Raw genomic sequence first — 19,519 nt, 5'->3', positions numbered from 1 at the left:
AAAAGATTATGAAGAGAGACTGGAAGTGATTTTCCAAGGAAGCAATGAGAGGACATATGTATGACTCTCAGGCAACAAAGTCCCAAACGTTTAGGATTTTTGCTTGGAAATGTTTGCATAGGTATTTTTGTACACCTTCACATGGTCAACATTTCACAATGTCGACATTCATATGGCCGAAACCATATGATCGACATTTGAAATGTTGACCATGGGGAACTGGCATATCCGTACAGTGCAGAATGGAAATCTTTCCATTTCCGCACTGTAGTGCGATCTTGGAGTTGGTATATTAAAGTTACGGGGTGGGGGGAGCCCCCCTGCTAGCAACTTTTAAAGTTAGTTTTTTTTTCTTTTTTGTTTGGTGTACTTGTATGATATGATAGACATTTCATATGTCGATCATATGGTCTTGGCCATACAAATGTCGACATTGTGAAATGTTGATCATATCAAGTAGACCCACACCAAGCATATATCAAAGGATATTTCTTCATGTGGATAGCAAATGTTGGAGGTATGATGGGGAAGAAAAGGGGTAACTGGGTACTTGTTTTTTGAGAGTGTAAGGACTTGGCAGATTTTAAACATTCCCCACAGAGTACTCTGTCAGAAATATCAGGGGCGCAAGTTGCTATACCTAAGGAAATGATTTTTTGAGATGGAATACAGGATCTAAATTTCTTAGAGGCAAGTTTAATTCTACTGCACAAACCAAAAAAAAAAGGTAAAACTGAAGACCACAGATGAAGAATCCACTTAAAACACCAGTTTATTGCACCTCTAGCACTTCAGCAACCGAATTCAAGGAGTATAAAAAAGTCTTAGTTTAATTTTACTGACTGCCCAAAAAAGCAATTAATAAAAAATGGGAATCACAACCTAAACCAACTGTATTTGAAGCACTGAATATTGTAGAAGAGAAAATAACTGGAAGTGGGATCTTTAGAAAAGGAGCATACTACATAGAAATAAATGGAATTTGTGGGGACAATACATGCAAAATAAGTGTTTATGTAATGTTGGACTGTATCACAGTTGTTACAAAGAAAGAACACCTATGTCATGTATAATGTATGTAAATGAAAAAATGTTAATATGATTTGTTTCCTTTTCTATTCATGTAAGTGTGCCTATGTCTTAAGTGATAATTTAATAAAGGTTCCTTTCTATTAATTTTTTTTTTTGTCAGGGGATTTCTGAGAATTCTGGTGTACATAATTTATATGATTCCCCTAGCTAGACTTGAGAAAAATTCAGTGGCACCTCCGATCATTCTGGACTCAGCATTTTCAAGTTTTATTTTTTCAGATCTATATTTTGGGGTTTGTAGGGAGGGAGGTTCTGTGGTGGATATACCAGCTATGTTATAATTCAGGTCTGTCTGTTAAAACGGATACTTCAGACCTGGCTTTGGGAGCAGTTTCAGAAAGAGTGAAAGTGTAAAGTATGTGAAACAAGCAAGACAGAAGATGACTGTAATAAACTGTTTGAAAGCCCTAAGTCGTCTCTGGTCTCCAGGGCCTCTGCAGTTTTTCACACTCAACGCTTTATGGATGTGGTACATAAATGGATTGGGGGATATCCGATCTTACTCCCCTCCCCCCTTCCAGACTGGTTACAATAACATAGACAGCAGCAGTAACTCGGCTCAAGTTTGACTCTTCAGGCTATATACAGAGCAAAACATTGTAGTAGGCAAACTTAACAGGACAAGGACCGGCCCTCACAAATGGAACCTTCATCCTAGGGTTTTCTTAGAATTAATCCATTTTTGGGCATCATCTCGGGTAGAGTTGTTTGCCTCCTCTTCTCAGAACAGACAACAAAAATCCTGCTCCAGGAATTCCTTGCAGACAGGCCTGGAAGACAAATGCCTTCTCATTCCCATGGATGAGAATGTTCCTTCTGTGCCTTTCCACCCCTTCCACTGATATCCGTGTTTTTTCTAAAGATCCAGAAGGACTTCCCAAAGGTGATGTTGGTGCCCCCCCAGCTCAGTCACCAGGGGTTCTTCTGAAACTGACCAAAGGCAGTTACCACAGCCTTCCCAACAGACTGGATTGATTCATGAATGATTGGAATTGTTTAATACCCCCAACTGAAAACTCTTCAGTTGACTATCTGGATGACAGAAAGGCCTGGCTGCCTCTGGATTTGATTTTTTTCTTTCACCTCTATCAAGGTTCATTTGTCAGCCATGTCTATTTCTCTGACTTTAGCCCCCCCCCCCCTTAGTAATCACCCACATGTCAGACAGTTTTTGAAAGGGTGTTTTTAGATATCCAGCCGCCTAGAGAACAAGTACGTCCTCCTTGGGATCCTAAGTTTCTGCTTAAAAAGCTTACTGTTTTTCCATTTGAGCCAGGTCATTAGGCTAAATTGAGGTTTTTAACATGGAAGACATTTACTCATTGCTCTGACTTCACCTAGTAGAGTATATAAGTTATGAACTAAGTCAGTCCTACTTCATTATTCACAAGTACAATGTTTCTTGGAGAACTAGCCCCTCTTTTATGCCTAAAGTGGTTAGTGAGTTTACTTTGAGTAAGTCTGTTGATGATCTTATCTTTTTTCCTGATCGCTAAAACAAGGGAGAAGAATAGCCTTCATACTGTGGATGTCCACTGGCAGCTCGGATACCACCTACACAAAACATGGTTCTTCAGGTAACATGATCAGCTGTATGTCTCCTATAAAGGAAAGAAGAAAGAACAGCTAGTGTCAAAGCAAACTGTTTTCCCATGCTATTTCTTCATTACCCTAGGCAGAGTTAAGGCCCATTCCACTAGGACTTTGGCTTTTTCTGTGGCTTTCTGGGAAAGGATGGACTCTGAGTATTCCAAAGGCAGCAATTTGTTCCTCTGTACTTAACTTTCCAAAGTGCTATAAACTGAAATCTTTTTCCATGTCCAGAACAGACTTTTCTAGAACCATTATCCAGGCGCTGGGATTCTTAATTCCTCCTTCCTTATTTATTTATTAAGCTATGGTACTCTACCCTTGTAGCTTAGGCTACTGCAAAGATGATCTAATGTTGCATGTAGTACAGTTGTGTTAAGTATATATAACAGTAAATGTTCTAATAGAACACTATTGCAGCAGCTGTACCCCTCCCTCCAACCCTCGTGTTGCCAAGGTGTATAATTATGTACATTTTTGGTTACATTTTCTCCAAGGCTGTTGCTCTGTTTTTTTGAGGCAAGAAAGCTTTTCACACTAACCGTCCTTCATATGGAGCTCCTGTCTTTCTCCTGGCAGAGTGAGGAGATAGAACCCTTTAGCTTTTGAAAAGACTGCCAGTATAATTGGGGTAATACTTGTGTAACTTAAGCTACTGCAGTAGTGATCTATTAGAACATGTAATATTATGGCAAGTTTACTTACACAACTGTACTTCATTAATCACTGAAGTCACAAGAGGGTGAACAAAATATGTTCCTCCAAAATGGTCAGTATATTTACACATGACCTCATTTAACACTGACTTGTGTGTTAACTAGAGTAGTGTACTGACCCACTGAAGGGTGCATTTCAGCTACAGCCTGGGAATTGCAAAAGAGAATAAGATGGCAGGTTTGAAAAAAAAAAATGAGACAGCAGCACATTGACAGTAAACAATATGCAATATAAATGTAGTGCAGAAATAAAATCGATTAAATAGACTGCAGATAATATGAAAAGGCAGAATGTCTGTGGCAAGTGGGAATCAGCGTGTAAACATTGGCATAAGTGGTCAGAGATGTGTAGGTAGTCAGGAAGATTAGTGAATAATTGCTGGGTATAGACTAAATGAGTTAGGATAGAAACAAGTTCTAGGCAAAATAGGTAAGGAGTTTGTGTTTGATTCCATTTAATGTTAATGTAACAAGGGGGAGTATAGGAATACAAGTATGAAAAAGCATTGAGGTATGATGAGTAAGATATGTCGACAAATGCAGGAGCAGCTCACCTTCCCCTTTAAAAAAAAGTTGAATAGTTTTTTTTTTTCTCTGATGATCGTTTCCAAGGTATCTTTAGAAATTTCTCTTAAGATAAACTACTTACTCCTAAGTGAGACATTAATTAGCTTTAAATACCCACCAAACCATTACTGAATAAACGGAAAATTACACCACCACACTATACCGGCATGTAAACAGCTGCATAGATGCAGCAGTAAACCTTAGGAGCAAGTAAAAGGCAAACCCAGAAACAAGCCCACATGGTGGAACCATAATGTCAACAAGCTTTACAATAAAAGGAAGAGAATTCTGACCAAACATAAGAAGAGTAATTCTCAGAATGATGGAGGCTTCATCAGTGACATAAAAAACTCAGGAGCTTAATAAAATTCAGTCAAATCTGAGGCTAAAATAGCTACAAAACATTTACAGGGCCTTTTTATATATGTTGGTAATCTCAAAAGCGCAATGCAAGAATGAGCTGAGCTGATTGTAAATGATGTTACCAACACTGTCACGAAGATATCACAAACTTGTTGGCCAATAAATTTAGCTGTAGCTTGTCTTCCCTCAAGATACAGCTGAAACTGTCTTATCTCCAGGTGTCGTACAACACCAAGTCCTAAAAGTGATATCAGAAGCTAAAAATACCAAATCAATTGGTTCTAACAATATTCCTGGCTGCATCTTAACTAGAATGAAGCACAATTTAGCCACACCCCTAACAGAACTGTTGAATCTCAGCCTCCATACTGTTTAATACTATGCGAATGACGAACATCTACAGATCTACATCTACAGATGTTCCCTGCATAAGGGAGAACCTTCCACAGACCCATAAGTCAGACCAGCCTCATATGCAAAGCCATGGAAAGACTTAACATGGAACTAATCAATCAGGCCATAGGGAACTTCCAGCAGTGAACCTCTCTGTTTGGATTCAAGGGCCGGTCATGTTTACTTAATCTTGCAAACTTTTTGAAAAGGTTACTAAAGAAATGGATGAAGACAAAACCGTACATACTGCATACCTCAACCTGGCCAAAATGTTTGACACAATCCTCTACCCCAGCATTATAGAAAAGCTAAATAAAGTGTGAATACATGCCTATGTCTTCTGTATTGCCAGCTGACTCACAGATGTGTGCATAGTTGGAAGGAAGTCCTTCTGTATTGCACAGCTTATAAACAAAGAGATTGTGTCTAGATTTAAGGATGTCACTGTTCCCCTTTACTCAGCCCTTGTTAGGCCAATCATTGAGTGTAATGCCACTTTAGCATGTGTCTGGACAGACACATGTAACATCTGGAACTCCCACAGCAATACCATACTTAAACAGTACAAGGCCTTAATGTGTTCTGTATGGACTGACTCAAAATCCTGTCACTGTATTCAGTATCCTGCAGACTAAGTGATAAACCTGTGTGGCATACAAGGCATTCCCTGACCCAACACGTATGGATTTACTGCACATAAGCAAGTCAAATGACACCAGAAATAGTATGTTTAGGGATCTAAACCTCTTCTGCAACATCAGCATTACGGTTTGGAGAGGCAGGTATGTCTTGCACAAGATACCGTTGCTCTGGAACATACTCTCCATCCACAGAAAACAAAGCTAATCCCTTGTCCATATTCAAGCACAACTTGGATCAATGGAAGGGAAACAGAAAATATACTCCTGGACTGACACATGTACGACTAATGGACAAAGTCGGCTCCTAAATGCTTTATCCCATGCTTGGGTCCCCTGAAATTTATCTGTGGTATGATCCCAGATATTCAAATCTAATTTTTTGACCATGGGATGGATAAGGTCAGTCTAACATCAAATACGGTAGGTTAATTGAAGCACAAAAAGGGACATTGAATAGGCTTAAATGACCCACAAGGGCAGCTAGCCTCATATTTACCTGTAGACTTGTATCTGGTTTGTTGGGTTGTTGGTTTTGTAAGTATGAGTGCATTGTTGGTCTGGGATAAAACTTTGTTGTTTTGTAGTACGCCCGTGACTTGTGGGAGGTTTGGGTTCGTTATATAGTTTTTTTTTTTGTATGCACAATGCAAATAATTAGGTTTGCTTGCTGTGCTATAGTGACCTAGCTACCCCACTGTTGAATGTTCAGTGATGATGATGCTTAGGTGAAAGGCATACAAATCTGTACGTCTTAGTGGAAAAAGTATGGAGGACTTTGAGGTCTTAAAGGCATTTGTGAGTAGTGGTGATGTGTGTTCAAGCTAAGGTTGTAAAATATTGTTACAGATTGGATTTTATTCCTTCCTGGGTAAGAAATTTGAAATTTTGTTAGACAATGAGGATAAAGTTGATGTTCGCCTTTAAGTTACTAACATGCACGTCCATGTTTAGGCTAGGGTTAAGGATTATCCTGAAATATTTGAATAAACGACCCACACTACTGGCAGTTTTTGTTAGAGTTGAGTAGGTAGTTTGTTTAGTTTTTATGGAGTACTAAAGAATATCAGTTTGAATTGGAGTGGGGGGTGTAGTAATTTAAAGACTGTGTTAATATATATGCTATATCTATATGCTTCTCGGTGTTCTGTAGGTAGACAAAGGAGAGAGGTAGAGTTGGGAGGGATGTTTAAAAAAAAATGCAAAGCCAGTAGAGTTTAGAGAGTTCTGAGGTATTTGGAGGTGTAGAACACCCAGTTAAATGAATTACTTCCAAAAAAGTCTGGGCTTTGCAGAAGCAGCATGCGTGCATCTGCCTTTTTTGTAACTCAGTTACAAAGGTGTTATGCAAGTGTCATGATCAAGGGGATTCTGGCTTTGGATCCAGGTTTTCTGTGCATCGTACCTTTGAGAAGGTGCCAGAAACCGTGTCTTTCATGCTAGATTATACGTAGAGCTGAAGTTTATCTTAAGTGAAATGAAAATATCTTCCTGTTTTCATTGAAGGTGGAAGTGGTTTGTGCAGTCATTAAGAATCCATTAAGCATACAAGCCCAGGAAAGCACCTTCTGAAATGCTAGTTAAGTAAGACTGTATCCCCCCCCCCCACACACACACACACTTCTGCATTTTGTATGGGAAAGGGTACTGATACTTATGCATCATGCACTGGAGTTAGTGTAGCTGTATAGCTAATATGATAGTGGTTGCGTGGCTTTTTCTTTAGTGTTATGGCGGGCTTTGTGAAGTATGCATTCTTGTGTTATACCCTCTGCAATATTTTTCCTTTGTTAGAAAGTCTGTGTAAGTAGTGGAGTGCACTTTATCAATGTAACGTCTTACTTCTCAACAGATTCACAGTGTTAATTTTTACTTTGTCAGCATTTTAAAACCATAAAAGATGTTCAAACATTCAAAATAATTCTTAAACGACATTTACAAAATGAATCTAAGTTCATCTCTTTTTGTGACACTGACTAATATACATGCTGAATGTATCAGACATCCCTTTACTACTGTAAATGCCTTTTCATTTGAGATGCGTAATATGTCACTTGAACTGTGTTGTTAAACTGACTGCAGAATTGTTTGCACCCGGGTTGTGGCTAAAATTAGGCAGCAAGTCTTCATATCCAGTTATCTGATCTTAAATAAAAATATATATCATGGATAATGTAGTTTCAGATTTGTTTTATTTAAGGCAACCTTTGAGAAAAAAATGTTTAGGATAAACATGCATGTAATTAGCTATCTGCTTTATTTCAAGTTCATAAACTACAGCATTTATTAATATGTGGTCAGTTTCATTACAGTTTCTGTGAAACTAAGCATTAGATAATGAATGTGAATTACTATCCTTTGTTCTGTACACATTAAAGAATATGAATGAAACAGTACTCGGATGATTACAAACAACTGCTTAAGATTATAGGTTGGACTAATGTTTGTTCTCGAATTGCAGATCTTCTCGTTGACATGCTGGGGGTTCTTGCCAGCTACAGCATTACTGTCAAGGAGTTAAAGCTACTGTTCAGCATGCTGAGAGGAGAAAATGGAATCTGGGTAAGTGCTGCTGGAGATAGAGGCTGCTATCAAGTGTCCGCTGGGTGTAGTCCATCAGCAAACATCTGCTTTTAGCAACATAAATACTCTCATCACGCTTGCACAGTAAATTTGTGCTGTTGTATTGATTGAATGATTTACACTGTACTTACTTTAGATAATTGATAAACCATTAAAGGACTGTTTTCATCTAACACTTTAAGTGATTGTTTATCTGCATGTAATATGTAACCACTTATATTGAAAACTTTTGTCTCTTGTCCAATTTGACAGCCGAGGCATGCAGTTAAATTGCTGTCGGTCTTGAATCAGATGCCACAGAGGCATGGCCCAGATACTTTCTTCAACTTCCCTGGACGCAGTGCAGCAGTAAGTCAATACACTTTTAGCAGCATCCTCACTGAAAAAATATATCTGTCAATTGATTACTTTTTGTTGCTTTGTAGTGTAGGTCTTATGAAGCTAGTGTTGCTTGCCCATCAGAAGAGGGGCTGAAATAGAGACATCTGTCTGTGAAATAGAGACGTCTGTCTGTCACACACGCAGAGTTTCAAGTTGATTGACTTGACTATTGGAGCACTTTTCTACCATGGCTTACTGAAATCTAGTCCTGTATGTGTAATAATTTTCACATTAGAGGAGTATATTTGATGTTGTATTTAGTTATATTTTCAGTTTAATAATTAAGCCATCACTGGTTGTATGGAGATAAAGATGTGGTCTGTAGTGTAAACATAGCAGATGTCATATTGTAGATGGGTTTAAATTTTCAAGTTTCACCTGATAAAGGAATGCTTAAGATTGTATGGTTTTAACTGTTTACGTGCTTTAGATAATAAGATTGCAGTATTTCTCTGGTATGATATGCTCTAGAGTCATGAATTTCAGTAACATTTCTTATGATTTGGTTGAGTTTTCCTAAATGTGGTCATATTCTTCACTTTGTCTTCCTTTAATAAAGTTCTTTTTCCCCTGTTCTTTGTACAGGCTATTGCATTGCCTCCAATTGCCAAGTGGCCTTATCAAAATGGTTTTACCTTTAACACTTGGTTCCGTATGGATCCTTTAAATAATATCAATGTAGACAAAGACAAGCCTTATCTTTATTGGTAAGTAATAACACATTTTGATTCTTTTTAGGTATGTATATAGTACACTTGAAATTCAACACATTTCAGCTTATGGGCCTTGCATATTTTCTTGTAATAAAAGTAGTGCCAGCTGTGTTAAGAAACAGCAAAAATGTAATTTAGGCGATTCTAGCTTACATTTTTTCCTACCATTTTATCAACAAGAGCATTGAGATATGATGAGATGATAGACTAGTAAGGGTGCCATAACAAGAGCTACTTATGTAAAGTACGTCTTCAAGTAGGAAGTATTAGTAGCTAGTGTGTAAACTACATCTGAAAATAGTCTGCTTACAAAGTACAACTTACATGCATCTGTCTGAGATTTCTGAATTCTGTATGTATAGTGCAGTGTATGTTGTATTTTTACAGGAACGCTACAAAAAAACATCTTAGGAGGTGCTTAAATATTTTTCCTTCTTTTGAAGTAATGAGAGTAAATGCAAACTGTGAATATGCTTATGGACGTAACTAAACATAGTGATTTGACATTTTTTCCTTTGAGGAAACGCTTAACTTCAGGTCTCTGCTGCAATTTCAGCTCAGCATAACATCTTGATTCCACTGTAGAATGTGCTTATTGAGGTTAAACACAGCTTTTTTTTTTCTTAAAGGCTTTCTTTGCAAATTGTGTTTTATAATTATACATATTGTAAGATGTGGTTATCAGTAGGTCTTAAAATGTTACAAATGGGGAAAAGTTTCAAAGATGTTCTCCTTAATTGAAGTCTGATTTTATTTATAAGGTGAGGTTTATGATAAAGTAACTTGCTGATATAATTTAAAATGGATCTAAAAATAAGATGTGTGTTTATTATATTACAAAGAATGGACAATCTTGTTTTAAACTGCGTCACACAGAAAGCAAGCCATTCTTTCATCAAACCCATACTTGGTTATTCATCGTACTTCTATTGCATTTGTGCAGTAAAAATCTTTCTGTGCCATAAAGCCCAATTCTTTGGTAAATTTGGAACAGACTTGGCTAGGCTTAAATTGCCTCTTGGAATGATAGCTTGGTAACTCCCTATGAATCTGTAAAAGTTTTAGTTACCCAAGCCCAGCTGTGTGGCTATGACCCAGATTTGATTAACAGTGCAGGTACTGGCAAGTTAGACTGGGGAGGTTGAGAGTTAAACAAATGTCAGCTTCCTTATCCTAGGAAGAGGGAGGTGGCCCTGGAGGGAACACTAGATGTTGCACACACTGACATTATACCTTTGGGTGGACCAGGGACTTTCCTGCGGCAGGCAGGATGTAGAGGAGCTCAGGGCACTGCTACAATATTTGGGGGCAGCTCTGCAGGACTAACAACTTGTCCTACTCCCTCGCTGGCAACTTTTACTGCTGGGGAAGTTGGATTATCCAGGCAGGTACAAATTGGTCATAGGGCTTTGCCTAGTCCAGGGATGGTAGGGCGCTGTTATACAAGGTCCTGATGAGAAGAAAAATAAATAAAACAGCTCTATAGGGAGCAGTTTATTTCAGTATGGAATTTAACCATACCATTTATCCTTTGTTGTCACCATGCAGCTGTGTCATCACAACTGAAACTCGAGATCACTTGGATTACTTAACATATTTTATAAAGCTGTTGTTTCACAGTAGGGTGATACATCAGATGTGTGTGTGTGTGTGTGTGTGTATATGTGTGTGCGCGTGCGTGCATCTGTGTGCGTGTGTGTGTGTATATATATATATATTTATTTATAAAATATTGTGCGGGTCACTGACTTATTCAGAGTCTCTATTTTAAGCAGTTTCAGATTATTTTAAGCAGTTTGTCAGATAAGACAAATATGGAAAATGAATGTGTCTGCATGTTTGTGTTCTCTGATGTGCTTTGTGATTGGTCGGGGCAAGTGCAAAATAATTGATGGGTGTTTCTTATTAAAATATCTTTTTTTTGTATGCTATTTGCTTTTATATTACAAAATTGTATTTATATTATTATAAATGTGATATTAGATAATTTACTGTATTATTAAACTGTCATGTTTTCATTAACTGTCCTATCATTGCAGTTATGTGCATATTTATTTACTATTCTTTAACTGTCATATCATTACTAGTGTATGTATGTACGTACATTTGTTATATAAATCTTGTATCACTGCTTTCTACTCTCTGTAAAACTGAGCATTTCTCCTTGGACCTTCGCTGAAAATGGGACTTCTGCCCAGATGGACTTTCCTGGTAGACAAAAGCAATAAATAAATATTCTGTATTTTGTTTATTGGTGGCATAAAATTATAGACAGAGTGGGATTTGCAGTAAAAGAAAAAAAGGAAGTCCTGTACAGTGCTGCAGGCCAAGGTTAACTACATAGTTTAATCCATTGAGTTGTCTTTCATGCCCTTATGTGGTGTCCAATTAAACTCCATTGTTAAGGCCACATAGGATTCTTGCAACAGTGGGAAGGATTAGCCATAAGTTAATGCACAACAGCCTTAGATTGTGTTATACTTTGTGGAACAAAAGTTCTTGAAGGAATATATCGCCTTCTGTAATCTTAATATGCCCATTTGCATTCTTTTTTTATTTAACATTTGTTTACCGGGAAAGTCCGACTTGGAACAAAGCCAATTTTCAGCAGAGGCCCAGGAAGAAACGCTCCGGACACATGCCTTTGTAAAGTGGGCCGAAACCGGAGTACCTGGAGGAAACGCACACGAACACAAGGAAGATGTGCAGACTCCAGAGAAGGTACCCCAGCTGAGAACTGAACCAGAGAATGTCTTGGTGTGAGGTGACAATGCTACCACTGGGCCATCCGAATTTGATGTATGTGGTAGCCAGATGGGTAGTTTCAACGTGTTGCACTGTATATGGAGACAATAAGTTGGTAAGCTGTATGACATACATGGTGAAGAGTGCCCAAGAAGTGAAATTCTGGGTGTAAAAACCTTAATCTGAAAAGATTACTGAAACAGAGAGAATAGGAGGAGAAAACATTGCTTTAGAAGCTATAAAATGAGAGGAAAAAAGAGCTTAACGTGTTTAGTCTTAATGAAAAAAGGTTGAGATAGAGCATCTAGGTGATTATCATATTTAAAAAAAAAATGTATGATGAGAAGAGAGCACAGTGTTTAAATGTTATGGGTGGCAGAGGTTTTGAAAATAAATAATTCACAGTCAAGGTTGAACAGTTTGCTTGAAAGTGTAGCAGAATCTGAAACATTGGCTGAATTCAGGGATGCGTTAGACAAGCATAAGGTCATCCATACAAAGGCTTGGGAGTGAGAGGATGTGCTTTTACATTAGAAACACTAACAACTCGTACAGTAAATATTGGGTGCATTATATGGGCCATTTGGTTTGTAGGCTATCTGAAAGCAAAGTCTGTTTTCATAAATCACAGGAATTGTACAACCTTGTTGTTTTCTAACATTGTGAGCCATTTCAGAACTTCACAAAAGATTGCGTCTCACTCCACTCTAGTGCTTAACTGATTTTCTTTTTTGCCAGTATTGGAACTTATTCATGGTGCTCCAACACAGATATTCAACATTAGATTACAATAACCTAATTGGTTTGGGTCCCATGCCTACCCACCACCCAGCTTTTCAAAGTTTTAAGGACACCTTCCATGTGCTCTTAACTCAGGAGCTTGATTCAGGGTCTATATTATATAGTCGAAGTTTCAAAACTTCAAACCTCACATGAGCGAAGTTTGAAACATCGACCCCACCCCCTACTTAAATATACCAATTCTGAAAATGCACTTCAGTGCAGAAAGGGATAATTTCCCATTCTGTGCGTGAAAAGCCATTGACTTTCACCTTTCACCTTTGACCTTTCCAACGTTCAATCATATGATGTCGACCATATGTGGTTCGAACATCGGAACGGTCGCTCATCTCATATATACCCTTGATTCAAACTCCATATAAAGAAAGAACGTCAAACACTTCAGAGCATTCTTGCTGCCAAAGTGTAGTACTTTACCAGGCTGTTTATTGACTAGCATTCCTTCAGGGTTGGACAGATCAGTCCCCTGAGGGGAAAAAACATCCACATTATTTTTCTGATGAAAACTTGTTTTGTTTCCTTGGCTAACAAACTGTTAGATCTGATGTCAATTTTTTTTTTATCCTCAACCTGTAGGGTATTGGATCCGATCCCTCGGAATTGATTCTGCCATTACACTAGCTTGTGGTAACCAAAAAACTCTTGAGCTTCTCCCTTACCCATAACGCACCATTTCTAAGTACTCCAAATCTCGTTTGCCGCTATTCGCATTAAACATGGTAACCGATTGCTCTTGAGCAGATAAGTGAAATTATTACACATTTTTCCTTTTTCTTCTAAATAGTACTATAAAGTTCTCTTTTTCTCCTTAGCCTCTATCCCTTTCCTAGCGACTACTTTATTTCCAATTTTTTTCTCTCACTTTACTCTTCCTTTTCTTCCATACGAAAGTACCTCTGAATACTATTTTTAGTATTCCTCCCCCATACAACTTGAGTAACTTTTCTTACCATTGCTAGTAGTTTCCCCTTTTTTTAGCTATCTTAAAAAAAAAAAAAAAAAGGCTTCTGTTTAAAATTTTTTCTCTCTTGCTTTTTTTTCTATAGTGGAGAAATGTAAAGAGAAAAAAAAAAGGCTGGCTTTAAAATGTGTGGGTAATGTGGCCATAAAATGCCATATTCAGACCCCCATACACTTTGTGTGTACTGTCTGGGACCCCTCCATCTACAGGAGGATTGTTCTGTTTGCCATACATTCAACCATAGGGCTCTGATTGAACGCAAAAGCAAATTAATCCTTAAAGGTTTGCTCTCTTCCAGTGAGGCTCGAAAAAGGCAAGTCAGAGTCGTCAAGCTCTTCCTCTTCTTCCTCTAAAGCTTCTGAAAAAGCGAAGAAGAGGTCCATCTCTTTTCTGACTTCTCCATTGGATCCGATCACTCCTTTGGACCCAAAGACCAAGATTTTGACACCAGATGGATCTGTCTACTACTATGGCTAAGACTAAGAACTCCTTGGATCTGACGCCAAAAGTCAGTGGATTTGAATGCTAGCCTACCTAGTTTACCTAGGTCACAATATTCACCATCACTGGACCCGGTTCCATTCAGAGTTCTTTCTCTCTTTTTGGAAAGACCAAAATCACCCTCCATTATGTCCACTAGTTCTTGTAGGAATTTAACCAAAAAAGACATGAAGAGAGTGGTGAGAAAGATGATCTGGTTGCAGAGTATAACAATGGTCCCCTTGGCTCCTGTCCCCTTGGGTCAGGAGTTCTGAACATGTACTAAACCTCCTTTGCATCCTCCTGTGACTTCCTTTGAAGTTTGAGTTCTTGGATCTGAGCCACCCAGCTCCATCTGCTGTGGATCCGAAGATATCACTATCCTTGGATTCGGTGTTGACACTGAGTTCTTCAGCTCAGTTGGAGCCGGAGACTTCTCAGAGCTGTAGCTTCCTTGTCAGTTCCAAGGTGTTGGAGTCTAATCTGAAGTTTTCGGAGCCATCTCTGTATCTCCGGGCTTCAGCTCTGATTAGCTCGGCTCTGGCTTCTGCCTCGGGAGGGTTATGCTTGGAGCAGCATGGATCTAGGATCCAGAGGCATGCCCTTTTGGATCCAGAGTCCAGTCCCTCCAAGGAGAGATCAGCCTTTGAGGTTTTGAAGAGAGCCATGTCTGCTTTGAAAGCTCAGATGGTTCCTCCCCCCTCAAATCTTCAGCCACCACCCCTTGTCATCTCTGCGTACAGAGTCTCTACCTTTTTCTCCAAGGGGGCAGCTAGTACTGAAAGCCCATGTTCTTTGGCAGACCCTTCCAGTGTTCCTGAGCAGAGGCCCAATTGCCATCCTCTGCACCAGAGAGCCTGGCTAGAAATAACAGAATCCTGGGTGCAGAGGATCATTTCCAAAGGATATATTATACCATTTTCCTTTTCTCCTCCCCATTGCAAGAAAATTTCTGAGGTTCCACCCAGTCAAAGGGAACAAACAGCTATCCAGATAAAAAAAAACACTAGAAAAACGAGTCATCCAAGAGGTCCCACCAGATCAAAGAGAATCCAGAACTTAAGATCCTTTTTAGTGCCAAAGAAAACAGGGGACAGTAGAGCAATCTTGGTTCTCAACAACTTGAACAAGCCTGTTCGCAACAAGCTCCAGATGGTCGGTGCTCAGCCCATTGTGCTCAATAGACATTCAGGATGCGTAGTATTCTATAAAGATGAACAGGCGATCCAAAATGTACTTACTCTTCTTGCTGGGAGCCAGTCATTTATCAGTTCAGAGTTCTGCCTTTTGGTCTCACCACAGCCACCAGGGTGTTTACCAAGTACATGGTAGTGGTGGTGGTAGTAGTAGTAGCAGCAGCTCACTTGAGACTGCATGGATTACGGGTGTTTCTGTATCTAGACAACTGGCTCATTTCGGCATCAATTATTGAAGGCAAGAGACTTCATTCTCGTGATGTATTCACACCAAGGGATATCCATAAACTACTAGAAATCCTTTCTAGAGCCCACTCAAAGTTTATACTTTCTTTTGTGTTGAAAATTGCTCCTATAAACAGTAGCCTCACTCCTCTCTTCAGGAGTGGAAATGATCAAATTGCAAGCCACGAAGATAATCTGCAGCAACAAGAATTTAGCACGACTGGTTCTTCAGATGCTTGGGTCAATGGTGGCAGCAATAATGATAGTACTGCTGGCTAGATTTCACATGAGAGTTCTGTAGTGGCTGCTTTCAATGCAGTGGTCCATCCTTCACCAACCAATGTCAACCTAGATAAGGATCACCAATATATGCAAAAAGATTTCAGATGGTGGGTCAATCAGATCAGATTCTACAAGGTCTGTTTATTCTCCCCTAGCCCAAGGCCAGAGTGACCATGGACGCTTTCCACCTAGGGTGGGGTGGGGGGCATTTCCTGGGAAAAAAAGTCCAAGGCACTTGGTCCTTCAAAGAAGCCAGCTTGTATATCAGTGTCCTAGAGATGAAAGCAGTGCTCTTAGGATTGCAGGCTTTCCAAGATATTCTCCCCTTAGGATGACTGCATGACTGCATTTCAGACAGACATGTCAGTAGTCTGGTACACCAACAGACAAGGGGGAACCAGATCCTACCCGAGTTTAGAAGCTCTGAGTGTGGCAATGGGTGATCTCATTTAACCACTTTCTAATAGCAACGTATATTGTGGGGGAGTCAAATGTGATAGCAGACAAACTGAACAGGTGCATTCTTCTACCTCACAAATGGCCCCTCAATCAAAAAGTGATGGAAAGAAGATTCCATCAATGGGGTCAGCCTTGCTGTGATCGTTTTGCGCCTCTCCCTAAATAAGTGCAGCAGCTACTTTGCCTTGATTCCCCCATGTGGGGAGTCAACGAGGGATGCTCTCTGGTTTCCTTTATGCCTTTCCCCTGACTCCATTAATCCTGGAATTTCTACAGAAAGCCACCAGGTTAAAGAGCAAAGTAATCTTCATTGCACCATATTGGCCTTAACAGATTTGGTTCCCCTTCCTTTGGCCTCACTTACTGTAGATTCTGGTTCCAACTCCAGGCTGCCTGTCTCACCTGACAGGCATGATTCACCCAGATATAACCAATCTCAGGCTGACTGCCTGGGTTCTCCAATTCCATTAATAGCCAGACAACCTATGCTGTCCTCTCAGTCCGACACATTCTCCTGTCTTCTCACAGGCCATCTACATGTAAGCTATATTCCAGTAAGTGGAAAAGATTCATTCACTGGGCACTTCAATACCTTTTTGGCTCCTATTCATGATATTCTTAATTTTTTGGCCCAACTTTTCAAAGGAGGGCCTGCTTCTTCGGCAAAGTCCAGTTAGCAGCATTATCCAATTTTCATGTTAGTTTCAAGGTTCTTAGTTACTTCACAAACTATGCAAAGCCTTTCTGAGAGAAACGCTTCTTTTAAAGCCCTGTCATAAAGATCCTACTCCCCCTTGGGGCCTAAATTTGGAGCTGCAGGCTATCATGCATCCACCCTTTGAACCAGCAGCTAAGTGCAATCTCAAGTTCCTTTCTTGGAAAACCATTTGCTTGGTAGCAGTAGCTTCTGCAAGAAGAATTTCAGAGATTCAAACCCTGTCTTCCCAACCGTCATATTTGATTTTTCACAGACAGGTTATCTCTGCCTACTAATCCATCATTTTTACCTAGGCTGGTTTCAGGAAATATCAATCATTCCATTAATTTACCAGTGTGTTTTTTTCCACAGTTTATTAGATGTTCACAGACAATTGCGATTTTACTTCTATAGAACCAAGGATTTCAAGAAATCTGACCAGTTATTTGTTTCCTTCACATGTTAAATTGGGTAAGCCAGTCACCAAAGTAACCTTGGCCAGATGGCTCACCAGTTGTATTTCTTTCATTTATAACAAATTGGGTATGCCTTACCGAAACCTTTACAAGCCCACTGAACTAGAGCGATGGTAACTTCATCTGTCTTCCAGTCTAGGGCATCTATGGATGACATTTGTACAGTGGCAATTTGGGCTACTCCTCAGATCTTTGATGCTCATTACAAATTGGGTCTGGAGGAACCAGAAGCTCTGAGTGTGGCAATGGGTGATCTCATCCAACCACTTTCTAATAGCAACGTAGAGCAGCATTCGGTTTAGTGGTGCTGAGGAACATCTTTCCTTGAGTCCACCCAGAAATTAAGGTAGCTGGGGACTCTGTCCCATAGATTGAGGATAGAATGAAAATTGACATCCGGTAAATAAGTTATGTACTCACCATAACGTTGTGTCTGTTGTCCATTTTCATGATTCCTCAACTCATCACCCACCAGCCCCCTTACTTGAACTCCTAGAAGAGCGATTATTGTTAGGTTGACACTTCCCTTCCACTGAGCTCCTGATTAGTCTCTTTGGACATTTCTGATTTTTCTTTTTGCTTCTATTGGCAAACAAGAACTGAGGTACTTAACAAGGGTACATTATGGGTAAGGGAGAAGCTCGAGAAATTCTTGGTTACCACGAACTGTTATAACAGCAGAGTTTGATCCAAGGGATTGGATCAAATCCCGCATAGGTTGAGGAAGAATGAAAATGGACAATACAGATGGAATCTTATGGTGAGTACATGAGTGCATAACTTCTTTTTTTTTTTTTTTTTTTTTTCCTTTGGACTGTCAGGGAGTTTTTTTATTGTACAAAAACTTGTGTGAACAATCTGTGTAAAAATATATTTTTGACTTTCACTCATTTGTTTACAGTTGTGAGGTTAGAGGCAAGGAGTTATACTTTTAGGGACAGTTGGTGATTTGCTTACCTCAGAGCCACCTTTTTTTTTGCTGCTATAACATTTACCAACTCTCTCATACTGCTCTACCCACGTGATAGCTGACCATTTGGAGCAGTTACTAGTCTCAGATCTTCCTTCCTTCCAAAAGTAATGTTGTCAGAGAGTCTTTGGTGTCTGGCTGGCTTACTTGTGCCTCAGCTGTGGGTGGGTTGACTCTGCTGTAACTGGATTTGGTTCCTCAGAAAGCACTTATCCTTTTCCCTCAGTCCATCTGGTGTTGCACCTACTGCCGAGTAGGACAAAGGGGTAGATGCATCCCCTGCACTGGTAGGGTTGCTCTTCGTGGGCAAGGAACAATCACTGTGGTCAGTCTTGGAGGAAGGGGTGGAAGAAGGTCTACCACATAACCAATAAAGACAGACTGCCCCCAGGGGGAGAGTATGTCTGCATTAGGTTGTTCATTTTCTAGGGAGTCCCCCAGGAAAAAAAAAATTAAATATAAAAAATATGGCTTCTCTTGTCTTATTCCCACAGACAAGGGAGTATTTGTTGGGATTTGCTAGGAGGTTGGTTAGTTTATTTATGTATTGATTTTGTTTACTGGGAAAGTCCGACATGGCCCAATTCCATTTTCAGCAGAGGCCAAGGGAGAAAAGCTACATTTTACAGAATGAGTAGAAGACAGTTGTATAAGATTTGCATAATAAATGTAAATATGTGGACTATAATGATATGACAGTTAATTAAAAAATAATAAATGTACATACACAGAATTGTAAAGCTATTTGACCAATTTGGGATGCATGGCTAGTCTTAAAAAGGCCCTTGTGGTTGTTAGCTTAGTAAACACCTATGAACCTATATGACGGTTAATGAAAACATGACGGTTAAATTAAAAATACAGTAAGATATTAGCTAATATCAAGCTTATAAGAGTATACTTACTTTCAACTGGAATCAGCTTAAAATAAATGTTGAGTAGGAGACCATGAATTAATTACAGGATGAATATGGTTACAAATGAAGAAGGTGCATTGAGGAGGTCCAGGTAAAAGGGAGATGGAGACAGTAATGAGTGGGGTAGAGGATATTTCTTATTCTGTTTCAAATTCCTCTTCATAGGAGATAAGAAAAAGGGTTTCCTCGCTTACAGGAGAGAGAGAATGCTAGGCTTCATTTTCTTCTCAGCTTGACGATTATAAGGAAAGTGCTGCTTCAGATTTACCTTCAT

At 39.4% G+C, this 19,519-nt stretch overlaps 1 protein-coding gene across 1 annotated transcript in view; it reads left to right on the top strand.

The window, feature by feature from the left end:
• Window positions 1–19,519, top strand: part of NBEA (neurobeachin) — a 4,581,458-nt gene that overhangs the window by 713,685 nt on the left and 3,848,254 nt on the right. The window contains exons 3-5 of the mRNA XM_044072852.1: window positions 7,821–7,921; window positions 8,195–8,290; window positions 8,909–9,030. Of these exons, the coding sequence (XP_043928787.1) occupies window positions 7,821–7,921; window positions 8,195–8,290; window positions 8,909–9,030 (319 nt within the window). The remainder of the gene's footprint in view (window positions 1–7,820; window positions 7,922–8,194; window positions 8,291–8,908; window positions 9,031–19,519) is intronic.

Source organism: Protopterus annectens, chromosome 5.part1 (genome assembly GCF_019279795.1).
Source record: "Protopterus annectens isolate FY-2018-M chromosome 5.part1, PAN1.0, whole genome shotgun sequence".
Taxonomy (NCBI): domain Eukaryota; kingdom Metazoa; phylum Chordata; order Ceratodontiformes; family Protopteridae; genus Protopterus; species Protopterus annectens.
The sequence above is the reverse complement of the archived record's forward strand: the minus strand, read 5'-3'. Positions and strand labels throughout refer to the sequence as shown.